At 36.7% G+C, this 17,039-nt stretch overlaps 1 protein-coding gene across 1 annotated transcript in view; it reads right to left on the minus strand.

Moving 5' to 3' along the window:
* The window catches only part of Kdm4c (lysine demethylase 4C), a 172,856-nt gene that overhangs the window by 33,629 nt on the left and 122,188 nt on the right, over positions 1-17,039 (minus strand). The window contains exons 15-17 of the mRNA XM_085686138.2: positions 14,232-14,308; positions 9,060-9,115; positions 7,176-7,284 (exon numbers count right to left, since the gene is read on the minus strand). Of these exons, the coding sequence (XP_085542264.2) occupies positions 7,176-7,284; positions 9,060-9,115; positions 14,232-14,308 (242 nt within the window). The remainder of the gene's footprint in view (positions 1-7,175; positions 7,285-9,059; positions 9,116-14,231; positions 14,309-17,039) is intronic.

Genomic DNA, 17,039 nt, shown 5'->3' on the forward strand with positions numbered 1-17,039 from the left:
TGCTGATACATAGATTAACAGGAATGGGTTAATTTAAGATGTAAGTTAGTTAATAAGAAGCTTGAGCTAATAGGCCAAACAGTGTTGTAATTAATAGTTTTTATGTGATTATTTGGGTCTAGGCGGCTGGAAAACAAATGTGCAATCTGACTTACAGACATACAGAGAAATCCTGTTTCAAAAATCAAAAAACAAATCAGAATAATCACAAATAAATGACTTGATGCCACTCAAGAATCTGGGTTTAACAAAAAATAATAAAAGAAACTAAATCTAAACCCAGTAGATGACAAGAAATAATAAAAGTCTGAGCAGCAATGAATGTAACAGAAACAAAGAAAACAATATGAAGAATAAATGTGTTAAAGAGCTTGGATTAATAGACAAAAGTGATAAACCAAAACTAATTAAAGGAAATAATGAGATGGACCAAATTAACAGAAACATAAATAAACAAGGGAACACTACAGTCAACACTGAAAAATATCAGGATGTTATTGGAGAATACTTAAAAATTCTGCACTCCATTAAATTGGAAAAACCTAAAAGAAATAGATGGATTTCTAGAATCATGCAAAGCACTAAAATAAAACAAAGAAGTCAACAACCTAGAAATGTTAGTAACAATGAGGAATTTGAAATAATAATAAAAATTTTTCTGAAGTATCCAGGGACAGATGTGTTTATAGAAGAATTCTATCAGACTTTCAAAGAAGGTTTACTGCCAATCCTTCTAAATCATTAAAAAAGAAAATTTGAAACAGAGGGAGCACTCCCAAATACCTTCAAAGTCAGTATACTATCTTAGTTAGCCTTCTATTTCTGTGACCAAACATGATGACCAAAGGTAGGAATCTGGATGTAGGAGCAGATGCTAAGAGTGCCGCTGAAAAGTATCTCAAAATATATTCATCATCGTTAGCAATTAGAAAAATACAAATTAAAACAATCTTGAGATTTCATCTGACAGTAGGTAAAATGGCAAAGAACAACAAAATAAGTGACAATAAATGTTAGAGACAAGGTGGGTAAAACTGCTGGTTCAACTGCAAACTGGTCCAGCAACTATGGAATGAGTGGAGAATCCTTAAGATTATAAAAAATTAGTTGATCATATGATCCAGCTAATCCTTTCCTTGGCATATGATCAAAAAACTGGATACTCGACAGATACTCTACTTGTTCAGGCATGTTCACTGCTGTTCTATTCATAATACCTAGGAAATGAAAACAACCCACACAGTCTGCAAATAATGATTGGATAACTACAATGTGGTTCACATACACTGGGGAATAATAATCAATTGAAAAGAAAAATGAAGCCATGAATTTTGCAGGTAAAGAAAGGATCTAAAATGTATTATATTAAGGTAAGCCATACCCAGAAAGAAAATTGCTGCATGTTCTCTTCCATAACAGGAATAACTAGCATATTAACAAGCAAAAGAGGGCTATGATGTGTATGTGTCCTCAATCCTAGACAAAGCAGTACAGGTAAACAATGACTGCTAGGAGAGGGACAATCGGCCTTTTCCAAAGATGACCCCCTAATTGGTTAGTGCATACCAAGCAATCACACTTGAAATCACTAAAGGACTATGCAGATTGTATTTTTATATTTAGGTACTTGTACATAAATGGAACAAAAGAAATCAAAGAAAAAGAACACATTACTTGAGAAGGAGCAAAGTTGGGGGAAGTAGACAAGAGGGATAGGAGGAAGAATATGGAAGGGGGAAAATTGTATAATTGTATCTTAATAAAAATTACTGTTTATCAGATATCTAGAAGACTAATAATAAAACATTAATCAACTCCTTTTTGCTTTTTGACCTCCAGATATTTATTTCTAGACGTTAAAGAACAAGTTAACATTCCCAACGCAAACATTGAGTGATGATATGTTAACAGATGTCACTGTTGTCATAGTTAAGTCAGAGGACTGAATACAAAATTTTCATTTTAATCCAAGTCTGTTACTGAAAGTTTTGTAGAAAAAAAAATTTTGTTCTGAGCTAAGTTTTATCTTCTGCTAACAGGAACATCAACATGACAATAGAAATATCAACAAGTTTATGGCAAGAGTTTACAGTTTGGGGGCAGGGAGATATGTAATAATTTGACTACAATCAAAAGCAGAATGTAAACTTCACCCCACACAAGTATGTAGATGAACACAATGAGAATTGAGTTTACTGAAGTATTGTGGGCAAGAAATGGGATGAGGATGGCACACTGAAATTGAGGTTTCCAGTAGGTACACTCTACAGGATTTGTCTGCCTCTGTGACAAACAATAATTCCTGTGCTGTCTAAGAATAACATATTGTGTGGGTGCCATCAGACAACAGAAAGACACTATTCTGTATGCTTGTGCAATAGTTCTCGCTCCTGAAATCCCTCTGGTAATCCATTCTCTTGAAGTTGGGTTCAAAGCATTAAGATGAAAGATGTTAATGTTTTTATTTTAATTCTTATTTAGCAGACGGAGGAGAAGCCATCTATATCCTCACTTTTTGTCTCATGGGAGTCATGATAAAAAAGGTGAGAAAGCTAAGAAAAAGTCAAATAGCAGACTAAGAAGGAAAGGGATGAACTCAGCTAGGCGAAGAAAGGGCATGAAAAGTGGACAATGGCAACAGTACATTCAGATATGAAAATCCATTCATTCAAAACATGGCTAAAGAGTCACTCATGATGAGAAAATGTTAAAATGTTCTCAGTCTCTATCAATACTTGCACTATTCTGTTACTGGATGGACTGAGAAGAAGGCCAATACAGAATGAATTTCATGATAGCTACACAAGGGACACCAAATATAGGACAAGGAAGTAGATATGATTCTCCTTCCATGGATCAGGTCATAGTCCAACATGTAGCTAAAAATTGGGTGCCACTCTAATAAAGGTCAAGGGTCATGAGCCCAAACAGAATAGGTAAATGAAAATGTTTCTTTTATCTGAAGTTTTCTGTAATTCATTTCCTATATTTCAGAAGTTGCAGACAGTCCAAAAATTCTAAAAATCCAAAAAACTGCTTTGGTGGTTCATTTACAAAAATCCTAATGACCTTTACCTAATTAAGAAATAGTCAATGTATATAATAAATAGGCACGCATAACATTTCTTAATTGCTTTTCTATTGCCATGACAAAACACTACGACCAAGGCAAACATATAAGAAAGCATTAAATTTGGGGCTGATGCTTCCAGAGGATGATGGCATGGCAGCAGGCAGTCAGGAAAGGTACTGGATCTACAGCTAAGAGCTTATGTCTGATCTGATCCACAAATGGGATAACTGGGAATGTCATGTGCTTCTGAAATCTCAAAGTCCACCTATAGTGACAGACTTTATCCAACTAGGCCATACCTCCTAATCCTTCCCAAACAGCTCAATCAACTGGGGCCCAAATATTTAAACATATGAGCTTATGGGGGGAAATTCTCATTCACATCACTAGTTATGTACATAACAAATAAATTTTTTTAAATAGTCTTCTTCTTAGCTTTACAGGCAAATCTACACATTTCATATAAATGTGCTTCTTGACTGTACTGATACTTTCCTTCCTCTGAACAAATAATCAAAGCATGATTAATTTCCTTTTAAGTCAAAGCCCTAATTGTTTCTTGCTGTTTTAAAAGTTTTTTATTGTGAAAATAAAAATAAGTCATTCTACTTTAACATGCATTTTGTATCTCTTCATAATTATTTTATATTGTTGTCTCTGTTCACTTTGGCTCCTCTTCTAGTTGTGATTAGGGCTAACCAATCACACTAGAAGAGAAAAGAAGACAGAAAGGAAGATGAGGAAATGAATCTGAGAAATTCTAAAATTATACCACACTCCAGCACACCCTCACACCCAAGTGCCAAAGTTATTCCATCAACCAACTGCTTTTCTTGAGGGCTCTGAAGTCCCCATCAGCCTCCTCATTCTCTGTTATGACAGAATTAAATGCTTTGTCATTAGACCTGATTGGTCAGAAGAGACCACTGTACCATGAGAAAGAGTTGTGTAAGATAAGAACTGACACACTGTTTCCACATGGAAAAAGACAGTAAGGAGAGTAGGTAAGAAACATCATAGTTCAAATTCTGCACTAAAAATAAAGAGATGGCAATGGTGGTAAACAACTATAATCCTATCACTCAGGAAGCTAAGGCAGGAGGATTTGGGGTTCAAAACCTGCATGAGCCATTCCACTGAAAGTGGCTGAGTCTGTTTGGACATGCCTACCATACATCCATTCATTTGCCATTCCTTAACAAAAAGACTCGTGTCAACAAACTACTTTTACAAAGTAACCTGTAGCATGCTTCCACAGGGACAGCAACTACTTAATAGACTATGTAATGATTGTAAAAAAAAAAAAAAAAGTAAAATATTGAGCTAAATAGAGAGGTACACAGCTGTACTCCCAGCAGCTAAAAAGATGAAGCAGAAGGATTGAAAGCTCAAGGGTAGCCTGAGCTACAAAGTGGCATTCTATTTCAATAAGAAGTGAAACATTCGCCAGGCACAGTAGTACATTCTTGTAGTCCTAGCACTTGAGTGACTGAGGCAAGAGGACTGCCATGAGTGCCAAGCCAGTATTAGCTACATAGAATATTCCAGGTCAGCTAGTACTTTATAGCAAAACCCTCAAAACACTCCTCAACTACCCCCAATAGGCACGCTAGTAAATTATTGTCAAAAATTTAAAATGCATAATTTTGAAAAGAAACCCACCATAAACAATGCTTGCCCAAAACAGTTTAGTTTAAAAAAATCAACAAATTATTACAATATTTTAAATAGGCAATAGAAATAAAATGGTTTAAAAATAAACCTAGCATCATCACTGTCATCAATTTTATGATATACTAAATAGAGAACATCTGTTACATCACCAAGCAAAGCAGACAGGAGTGACTACTTTAGGATGAAAACTAAAAGGCTTCTTTACCATTTGCTGTGTCATTTTATGAAAACTGACCATTTTCCTGTATGGGAAAACCTACTCAAGAAAAGAATTTTTCTTATATCATATCTTCTATCCTTTGCAAAGTTTTCTATACAAATAATTATGCAGAGTTGTTTCCAAAAGCCATAGGTAAAGCATTTGAATTAATACAAATTTACCCACAGTATTAAGATCACATCTGTTTCAATTCTGTGGTTTCATTTCATTGAAAGACTGTTGATATTAGTAACTTTTTTTTAAATAAATAGTTTTAATAGAAGTTATTCAGAGCTCATGTTTGCCCATCAGTTGTTCTTTTATCCTCATGTAATTACTAGGTGTTGACTGTGGCTTGTACAGAAAGACTAATTTTAACTTGCTACAAGGGAAAGTAATGGGCTTTACATGGCCCAAAGTAATTCTGTGATATACGGAAATGAAAAAAAATTCCCTTCAAAAGGTCAACCATGGAGGAGATTTTTATGAAAGTTTCTGAAGGTAACAGGAAAGAGCTTGACATGTTAAGCATCTAGTGTCTACTTGTAACACAACCCTGTAAAAAAAGCTTCTTATTTCACTGTAAAGCTCTTCTTGGCAAAGGGATGATAAAGTTAGGTTGGACTGCTACACCAACAGAAATCAAAGAGAGAAGAACAGTAGGCAACTTCAATAGAGTTGAACCGTTTGGGGGCATTACTGAACAATCTCAGAGAGTATAATGTTTACAATTGTAACATGAGGGGGCCTGTTTGTTGGGGGTTTTTCTGTCCTGCCCGGCCCCCCAGCTGTTTAGTCCCAGAGAAAAATCACACAAGAGATCTCTATAAGTTATAAAGCTGATTGGCCTTTTAGGCCAATCTACTTATTAGCTAACTCTCACATCTTGATTAACCCATTATTCTGATCTATTTTAGCCATGTGGTTCAGTACCTTTTTCAGTGGGGCAGCTTACATCCTGCTGCTTCAGTGGTCTGGGCAGGAGTGGGAGGAATCAACTTCCTCCTCCCCAGAATTCTCCTGCTCTCCTTCCATCATTTCCACTTCCTGTCTGGTTTTCCCACCTACACCTCCTGCCTGGCCAATCAGCGTTTATTTAAAACATGATTGACAGAATACAGACAATTCTCCCACACCATACAATCTGTTGTGGGAATTCCATCCCATAGTAAATTGTATGGGGCAGCTTGGTCCAATGGGCCTGATCTTCTCTGGAGATACATGAACTGATAACCAGGGTGGGGGTGGGGGGTTGGGAGGATCTGCACCCTTGCAAATAGCTCCAGACAGGCTGTGGACACCAGGCAGCCTGACTGTAGCTCTGGATTTCAATGAGCATAGAGACAGACACTGCAGGGGTTATAAGGACCGATGATAGCTCATATAAGAAGCCAGCAGGCACTGGGTGGCCCACGGTGGAGAACAGTAGATTTTACTGTAGAGGTTACTTATGCTGGAACTGTGAGGTTAGCAAAAATGGGCATCAGGACCAGAACCTGCGCAGCGTCTGTGAGTCTGTACGTGACAGATGGTTCAGGCTGGAGCAGGGTTCTTTAGAGGCACCTGTCTAGTTTGCACAGTTCAGCCTTGAGCAGTGCTCACCCAGACCTGCAGTTGGGGGAGAGGGGTTTGAGGTGGGGAATGGGGGTGGGGGAAACCCAAACACTGGCTGCCCGAGTGGGGTATTGGGTTCCTCAGGCCAGCTGGTCTCAGGCCACGTGGGTGCCAGGAAAGAGGAAGAGGAAAGTCTGAGGACAGTGTTACTTTTATTAATATCAAAATTCATACTTAGTGACTACAAAACAGAACAAGGAATCCAGGTAGAGTCTCCAGTTGCTCCACTGTTCCCACTGGGGAGTCCAGCTCTGCACACAGCTGCCTTAACCTTCCTTACACTGGGTAACAAATCTCCAGAGAACACCACACCCATTGGGCCAAGCTTCCCCATACAGCTAGCTATTAGATTGAAATCCCACAACACATATCAATCTAGGAAATGTATTAATCCCTTTCCCGTATTGCAAATAGAAAATGATGGCAGTTATAGAGATTTACAATATACCAGGAAACAATCTGAGTGTAAATATATTCAGGACAAAAGAAAATATAGGTGGAACAAAATGAAACCATTGGATTTATTATCTTGGAAACAATTGACAGAAAAAAAAAATCAGGATTTGAAATTAACATTAATGTAAGAAGTAAAAAAACAAAGGCTTTACCACTCACCAATTTTAGCCTCTGTAAAGGTATTCTCCCTACATCTATTTGTGTCCTTTCTGGAACATTAGTGAATCTAACTTCTGGAACTGCAACAGCACATATGACATGGGCCCACCTACAAGAAAGGAGACATTAAATATAAGCAAGCTCCCTAAACTTGCAGACTTCAATTTGGTGGTTATAATTTGGTGCACAGAAGAAATGAAGCCAAAACCTTAATCCTACTGTAAAATCCCAAAGAAGCTGTGGATTTTAAACCTTTTCAATGAGAAGTAGACTTATTTAGCACATCTGCCTAATACTCTGACATCAATAACTAGTAAAGGGGGATGGAGAGATCGCTTAGAAGTTCTTGAAATGGACCTTGACAGATCTCAGCACCTACATGCCTGCTTATAACTGCCTGAAACTCTAGTACTGGAAGATGAGATATCTCTTCTGCATTTTTTTGAGCTGAATGCAAACTAAGGCACAGACACATACACAAAACGGACCAGGTAAAGATAAAGTCCTATAACATAGTTTTATATATTCAAAAAAGTATAATAATACTGAAATGTAGGTTTTTGTTATCATTTGATACTACACGTGTATTTAGGATAATACGTAACAAAAGAGTAAAAGTTCAATTAACTACAAATTACGTTTTCATATAATACATGATATATACCATATGTTCTGAGGCAAATTAGTTCAAATATAAATATTTCCTATACAAATTAAAACTAGTTAAATATTTAAATAATTTTCCTCATTGCAGTATTACTGCATAAATGTGTTATTAATATTATTCAGTATCTTGTGTTATACCGCCAAGTAAATATAAGGACTTAAGAGGTTCAGAGATCATGAAAATTTGTATTATCAAATATATCAACCCATGTTTAAGCCAAAGCTTCTTCATTTTGTTTTGTTTTGTTTTCCAAGACAAGTCCTGGCTGCCCTGGAGCTCAGTATATATATCAAGCTGACTTCAAACTCACAAAGAGGTGTACACCTGCCTCTGACTCGTAGGTGCGGGGACTAAAGGACTGCACCACTAGACGTGGCTTAGCCAAAGCTTATTTACTTCGCTTAATAAATGTCACACTTTGTACTAAGACCACAGGAAGAAAGGTCAGCCATTAACCCAACCAGAGCAGTTTTCTACAGTTAAATAAAATTAGGATTCCAGAAAAAACACTATTAAAAAGACAATTTCTCATGATATACATTTTTACAGGAAGCACCTAAGGTATATCATAGTCCCCACTGTCTACACCATCTAAAACCTAGTGACAGCTCTATAGGATAATATCAGTCTTACTAGATAAAATTATGAAAGATAATCTAAAATTAAATATTATCTCTTAGGCAACACTTTATCAATATGGGGATGACAAATCCCTTTACTCTTCTTTCCAAGTAACCAGGCACACATACATACATATGAAATTATGTTAATGTCATCAAAACATTTTGCATGAGGAGTTCCAATTACAGTATTATGGGCTAGGCAGGACTATTTGTCCCACTGAGGCTAAGTTCTACCAACTTTTTCTTTTTTTTTTTTTTTAAAAAAAAGAGGAAGTGAGAACATAGGAATAGTTCAGTTAACTATGAATGGAGTATTGCTGAAGTAAGAGAGAAGAAAAAGGAGAAACATAAGAGGGAAGACAATAAAGGAGAAACTATTCACAAAATAAGGGCTGTCATTATATGAAAAGTAGAGAATAGAGTAAGCCATATATTACATCCAGTCAGTTTTAGTCTCTGAGGAAACATTTTCACCCTAGATCCAGAAAGCAGTATCTATGAAACATCACAGAGAGAGGAGTAAAGCAAACTATCATGCAGAATTTCAAGAGAACAAAGAAATGATGAAATTCAACACATCAGTGTATTACTTACTTATTGTTTTTAGTCTGCTTAAGAGCACCTCCTCTTAAATTGCAGAGACAACATTCCTAAAGGGAGAAATTAAAACAATTATAAGACTCATATAACAAAAGGCCACTGCCATTCATCTAAACAACTCTACAAAATCTTCTATGCCCCTTTCCATTCATCTTGAAACTAAAAGCTTTAAAATGAAACAATGGTATTTGAAGTTCCAGAAAGGAAAGAGAAAAGCTGAAAATGCTTGGGTACAATGATCTTTTCAAAGGAACCACCATTTCACTCATAATTGCAATAAAGGAAAGTTGTAAAAAAGAACTTTGGAGATGTCAAATTAATTTCAATCTTCATATAAAGAAATCATTGGAGGTATTAATGATACACGGCTTTGGAGTGCTTTGATTGTCACTATCACATAGGTAGAGAAAATTAAAAAAGATTATAACATGAATTCAAAAGTTTCCTTTTCGTGGATTGTGGTCAGTTTCAAGGACCAACATACCTCCAAGCCTTGACTTTCTTACATGATGGAGTGTATTAGACTGCGAGCCAAAATAAACCCTTCCTCCCATATGTTACTTCTTGTCAGATATTTTCTCATAGCAATGAGGAAAGTAACTAATATAGAAAACTGGTAGCCCGAAGTGGAACTAGAGCTGTGATAAATCAGACTCTGTGATCTGAACTAATGTTCAGAAATATGTGGAGGAGATTGGATCTATGAGCTAAAGAAGCCTGAAAATGTTATATTTTACTATAGAAATACTTGCTCATTCATGTTTGTTGCTGGTCTATTCATAATTGCCAGAAATTGGAAACAGTCTAGATTTCCATCAAGATAGGAATAAAGGAAAATATAGTACATTTAAAATATGGAATATTACTCAGTTGTGATGAAAATGAAATTATAAAATTCACAGGAGCTAGAAAAGTCATCCTGAGTGATGTAACAAATATTGGTTTTACTCACATACAGAAGTTACTTGTTAAGCTTTAGACATGTATACTACAATCCAAATAACCACAGAAGTTAGGTACTATAAGGGACCAGAGGATCTCTCAAGGAAGGAGAAATAGAAAATAGTGTTATAGAGACATACATGAGAAACCAGACTAGGAGAATTCAGTGGGGAGATGGATGGGAGCAAAGGGTAAAGGCAAGACTGAGGGGAGGAACAACTAACACTAAAGGTATTTTTAAAGTTATATGGAAACTTATTACTGTAAAAGCTTCCTAACATATATTTATATATACAAGGAATTTAAATGGAGCCACCAAATAGTAGGAGAAACTATGTTCCAAGTAGACATCTTATTCTACAAAGTAAAACCTCCAGTGCCGGGAATGGGTCATATTTTGTTGAGTCACTGGACAAAAGCTACCCATGAAACCCACCCTCACCACCAAATATCAAAGGCTACTGTCAAGGTTATGCTTACTCTCCACAACTTGATGGTAAGGCCCTATTGCTGAAGACAAAACGTGTATCATTGAACAGAACAGGGAAAGTCTGGCTGGTACCTAAATTGCAGTTTCATCCCTAACGAATAGTGTTCATGGTGCTGGAAGGTACTTTGCACTCTAAAAGAAGAGAAATGTAAACATCAATATCATGTACTTATAAGTGTTGTAAAGCAAAACAGTGAATTGCCTGCATGGTATACCTGTATAATAGTGGTACAAATATTATGGGAAGAAATGAACATTATTTGATTGGATTTAGATTCCATTCTATAAGATGGAATGGGTACCTGAAACTACCAAAGTGGTCAAGAATCGAAGACTAATAGACTACAGTACTACGTTAAGGTTTTCACTGTATATTTGAAGATATTACTATCAACACAGGAATGCAACACAGGTTGGTATATTCAATGTCTGTCTGATCAAACTGGTAGTAGAGAAGCATAAAAGAAAGTGTTAAGATTCTTGTGGAAATAATATTCTGGTTAATTTAAAGCCCATGCCACAAGAAAGAGCCTATATCTGATACCACTAACTGTATTAAATTTAAAAAAAAAAAAAGGCCAGCTTACTCAAAGGCCTTAAGGGTAACTAACCCACTATTATATTTTTTTTTCTGCTAAATGGATATGGAATCCCCCAAGTTCTTATCGTTATATCTATAGATTGGTCCATCTCTCCACAAACATCAGACACATTTTTGTTTTTCAGCAGGTGGAGAGTAATAAAGATTTGCAAGTGGTCAATATGGCAGTATAAGAATAATGCCAGCTCAAAGATCCAGAAGGACTACACTCAGGTAATAAAACAGTAGTGGGGCTTGAGAGATGGCTCAGCAGTTAAGAGCACTGCCTGTTCTTCCAAAGGTCCTGAGTTCAATTCCCAGCAACCACATGGTGGCTCACAACCATCTGTAATGAGATCTGGTGCCCTCTTCTGGCCTGCATGCAGACAGAATACTGAGAATACTGTACACATAATAAATAAATCTTTAAAAAAAATAAATAAAACAGTAGTGGCCAGACATTACAGCATAGTTATACAACTGAATTCACAAAAGCAGTAATTATATACAAAAACCTGCACAATATCAAGTCAGCCTGATTCTCAGTGTGTGTGTGTGGGTGGGCTCATGAAGTTCCACTCCTAGCTGAGGGATGGCAACTGATGACTTCTGGGAAAGGGAATGTCTGTTTTCTTCTGGTACGTGGTCCCTGAGAGGCTACCAATGTTCCAGAAGATGGTTCCACATCCATGCATAAAGAGGCAGCACTAAATATTACTCAACGGGTATTGTTTTTAAAGACAGTTGGAAGGGGAAAGTGGCATGGGGGATAGGGGAGAAGAGAGGGGAGAGATTAGGGGAAAGAGTTGATCAAACTCTTTGATATGCATAAATGTTGGCTAGTTATATGCCAATTCGACACAAACAAGTCTCAGCTGAGACCCTGCCCTGAACACCAAATTGGCCCGTGGTACATCTTCTTGCTTCATGATTGATATGGAAGGAGCCAATCCATGGTGGGTAGTGTCACTCTTGGGCTAGTAGTCCTGGAACATATTAGAAAGCAGCTTGAGCAAGCCATGAGGAGCAAGTCACTTCTATCTCCAGGTTTCTGCCTTGAGAGCTGCCCTTGATTTACCTCAGTGATGATAAACTGTTACCTGAAAGTACAGGATGAAATAAACTCTTTCTTCCTCTACTTGCTCTTGGTGATAGTGTTTTACCAAAGCAATAGAAACCTTAACAACAATGCAAGTATGAAGATCAAATCGAGTACTTTTTAACAAGAAAGTAGGTTGAAAACGTAACTTATCTAATCCTATGAGATACAATGAAAGAAGTCCTATGTACCTACATTAATCCCTGAATACATACAGAAAGAGCAGGAATATGTATAAGATAAGCATATAACAACAATTAATGAAAAGAGGCCATGAATTCGAAAGAGAACAAGGGAGGATAAATGGATGTGTTAGGAAGGACGAAAATGTAGGAAAAATTGATGTAATTATTATAACTGAAATACAAAAAAGATAAAGAAAAAAAAAGAAGAAATCAGAGAGATCTGAACTACATAACGGTATATACCTTTGGGTCCTGCGCAAGGAAGAACAATCACAATTCAGTTGAAGCAAAGCAATTGTTATGATCAGTGCAGAATTGATAAAACATAAACAAACTAAATAAATAAAACAAGGATCAATAAACAAAGGGTTGGTTTTTGGAAAAGAAAAACAAGATTGACAAATTCTTAGCCACATTAAATACAAACACATAGCAGATGCAAATTAATAGAACTAGAGATGAAAAGGGGAGACACCTACCCCACCACCACAAATGTTCATGAATCAGAGTGGAAGCAGGAACAGAAAGATTATAAGAGGCAGAAATAATTGCTGAACATGACAGCACTAAAGGACACATGAATTCACAGCATCTATGACTGTTATCCATAATACCTATATAAGACCAAGTCACTGAAAAATTGTCCAGTAACAGTGAAAGGCTTGTGAAGTTCCACCCGTAAGCCAGGAGCTATTGGTAAATGATGGCTCCTGGAGGAGGAGAGTTAGTTTTCTTCAAAGATGTAGGCCTGTGGTAGATGGTTCCAAATCCATGAATAGCACTAAGTAAACTCAGGTAGTTTATAAACAAAACCAAATACAACACACACACACACACCAGATAGACAGACAGACAGACAGATAGATAGATAGATAGATAAAAACAGACGTGGAAACATAATTCCAGACCACAATCTTTTCTGTTCTAGAGATACCTTTGCTAATTAAGGTTTGTTTTTATTTCCCCATTCCCACTTCTCCCATGGCTTAGCGTGTCAGGTTAAACCCAGTTTGAGTCATCCAAATCCTATGATTTAGATGTGCACTATATTCAAAAATAGGGGTTCATATCTAACTTCTGAATGGCAACCATGAGCTATAAAGAGAGTCTATATTGCTTTATGTGTCACTTGGATTACTCTGACCAATCACTGTAAAGAGGGTTCTTGTGCCTGACAGTGTTATGTTAATCAGTGGGTCTTGTGTGGAGCACTGTCAGCCCAAAAGGCATAACTTATTTAAGAGGTGTGTACCTACATCTGTCTGCCTGTCTGTCTGCCTCTCTCTCTCTCTGTCTGTCTCTCTCTCTCTCTCTCTGTGTGTGTGTGTGTATAAAGCATAGGATACACACGCAAATGTGCTTACATGTATTGAATATAATTAAAATAGTAAGCTTCCATGAGGCTTTATCTAATAACCTTGGTGCTATATGGTCTTTGTCACTCTTTTTTGTTCTGTACTGACTACCTTATTCTCAGTTCCCAGTTGCAGATCCTCCCACTTTTCTGCATCCTTTTCATATAACCTGTATCCTGCTATTCTCCTCTCAAACTCCCTGCTCCGTGAGCCACTCCAAGCCCTGCCAATGGCTATGGCCTCAACATTTTCCTCGTGTCTGTGATTACTTATATTGTAGTCATACATAAATGTAGACTTGAGGAAGTAGGGTGCTCATAAGATCTGAAGTATAATGACACCTAGAATATCACCTAAACATTCTAGAGTGGCTACAAAGCTGTTAGGTAGTATGACTAGGAAATAGAGGGGATAAATGTACATAACACGTACACATTTAACCATTCCAGTAGACTTAGCTATGATCACAGTGGGCACAAAGACAGGAGGAAGAGCACAATATTAAATCTACTTACTGCAGTCCATGCATTTCTTTTGCACCGGGCGCACAGCCATCCATCACAGACATCATGAGAAGGGACACCATAGCAACCTAACAATAAAATAACATGGAAGTATATATTCAGTCCCTTGCATCTTTAAAATGTCAGACATGGTAGAAAAAAGCCAATGATCCCAACTACTAGAAAGCTGAGGCATAGCAATCACATATTCAAGTCCTACACAACCTATAGTGAGCTCAAAGCTAATCTATGTAATAATGTGAGATAGTTCCAAAATAAAAAGTACAAAGATGCTTCAGGTTACAGGTTGGGGATAGACTGTCTGGAATGTGAAAAAGAATTATGAAAATATCTAGTATGGAAAAAAATACGTATTTCAAAATAAACAAATGAAGTTATTCAATGCCTAGCATACCAAAAATGTAAGTAAGCCTCTATCAAAGTCACCTCTGATTCACATATCTTTTTTTTAAAAGATATATTTATTTATTATGTATACAACATTCCTTCCATGTATGCTTGCATGCCAGAAGAGGGCACCAGATCTCATTATAGATGGCTGTGAGCCACCATGTGGTTGCTGGGAATTGAACTCAGGACCTCTGGAAGAGCAGTCAGTGCTCTTAACCTCTGAGCCATCTCTCCAGCCCCTGATTCACATATCTTATAAATTATTATTCTATCATGTCTCCAAACATGAAACAATTTTTTATTTTCTAGTTGGGATTTGGCTTCATTTTGTTTTATTTATTGGTATTAGTGTGTGTGTATGTATGATGTATGTGTAACAGTGTGGACCCATGTATACCACATGGAGGTCAGAGAACAGGTTTCTAGGGTTACTATATAGGTTGTGACAATGAAACACAGAAAGTCAGGTGTACAAAGCAACTGAGTCATCTAAAAAGCTTATTTATTTGGAATCTTCTATAAGAGTTTTCGCTACACACTCCAGGTTGAATGAAACTTTTGATTCTCTCGCTATAGCTTCCTGAGAACTAGGTTAAGAGGCATACCAGAACACCAAGCTTCAGAGTGTATGTACATATTAATATCATCATAGAGATAATTCTTGCAAGGATAAAAGTAAAATTTCAAACTATAATGTTAACATTGTCACTTTTACATAAATATTTAAAAATAAGCTGCAACTCATAAAGCTGTTTTGGGAAATGCTAAATAAGTTTGACACGTATTTTAGTCATGGGGCAAAGGCTGCACAGTCCACAATTAGCAAAACAAAAAATTTCAATTCAGTGTTTGCTTAATCAATGCCTAAAACTAAGTGTGAAAATGAGAGATGGTGCAAATATTTGTAGTAATTGCATAATATTACAAATGTTACATAGCCTGCCTACTATTTCCAAGAAAATTCTTGGAAAGAGAATAGGAAACAACGATGGGAAAGGAAAAAAGAGGACAGACGTAAGAGAAAGCAAACAGGGAGTGGGGGGAGAGGCACAGTATCCTTAATTCCTAAAATAAAAGCATTTGGAAGCAATAAATGAGTAAATTTTAACACCAAAATGTGATATTAGAGACAGAAAAGGAAAAACCTCAGACATGCAATGCACCAAAGAAAACCATATCATATGTAACCAAGACAAACCAAATGCTAAATTCATTCATCTTCATGGGACTAGAATGGTGAGACTGCATAGCTGGTGACTTTAGAAAACAAGGCTGAATACATATTTATTGTTGGCTGGGGTTTGTGTCTTGGCTATACATAGGAATGTATGGTAAAATAATGTACATACATATGTCTCTGTGTGTGTTTGTGTGTGTGTGTGTGTGTGCATGTGCGCGTGTGTTATATCTTCCAAACCTGTATCAGTATAAAAAAAATTGCTATTACTGTATTTCAGAGAACTTGTTGCCTTGGCAGAGGGTCCAGATTTGATTCGCAGCATCAATACTGTAGCTCCCAATCAGCTATAACAACAGTTTCAGAAGACTGGAAGCCCTCTTCTGACTTCCCAAGACACCAACCCCTCATGCAGAATACATATACACATATAGGCAAAATACTCATGCATCTAATAAAATTATAAAGAATAAAAGGAGAAAAAAAATGGGATTTAGAGTCTGGATATGGTTCAGTGGCACAAGAAACATATAGCATGCATGAGGCTCTTGTTTGGCCACTACCAATAAAAGATAAAAGGAAAAAACCAACAATGCCCCCAAAGCAGATAAATGTAATTAAGAAAAATCACATTGAAATACTTTACAATAGATTTGTAATATGTAATGAATTTCCCTATATATTCTAAGGGACTTATGTGGTAAATCAATGTTTACAAATACATACCTATTTAAAAGTAAAAAACTGTGAAACATATCAAACCCAACTACTATAATGACTATTAATAGGAATTTCTCTATATTTATGAGGAAAAATATTTAATTCAAAATTCAAATAAGTGAAGGAGCTCCATGATGATATCGCACCTTGATTCATGAAAATAAAATACTCATACCTTCTCTTCACTGAGGCTTCATAAAGTTGGAGAAAAGGATGATTATCTCTACTCATAATCTTAATGGAAGTCATTAAGAATAAGACTAGAAATGCAGCTCTACTGGCCGGCTGTGTCTCCTATGCACAAAGTCCTAGGCTCAGTCTCACTACCACATAAATCCAGGCATGGTGGTACATATCTGCAACCCTAGCACTAAAGAAGTGGGAACACAAGAAAATGGCTGGCCGACTGGCTTATGTAGTAACCTCCTGAACAGTTTAGGATACAAGACCTTGGCACAAAGAAGAATGCCAACATGTAAATTGACAGGTTATAATGAGGTGATTTATAGGGG

This window comes from Myodes glareolus, chromosome 3 (assembly GCF_982192425.1).
Source record: "Myodes glareolus chromosome 3, mMyoGla1.1, whole genome shotgun sequence".
In the NCBI taxonomy this organism is placed as follows: Eukaryota; Metazoa; Chordata; class Mammalia; order Rodentia; family Cricetidae; genus Myodes; species Myodes glareolus.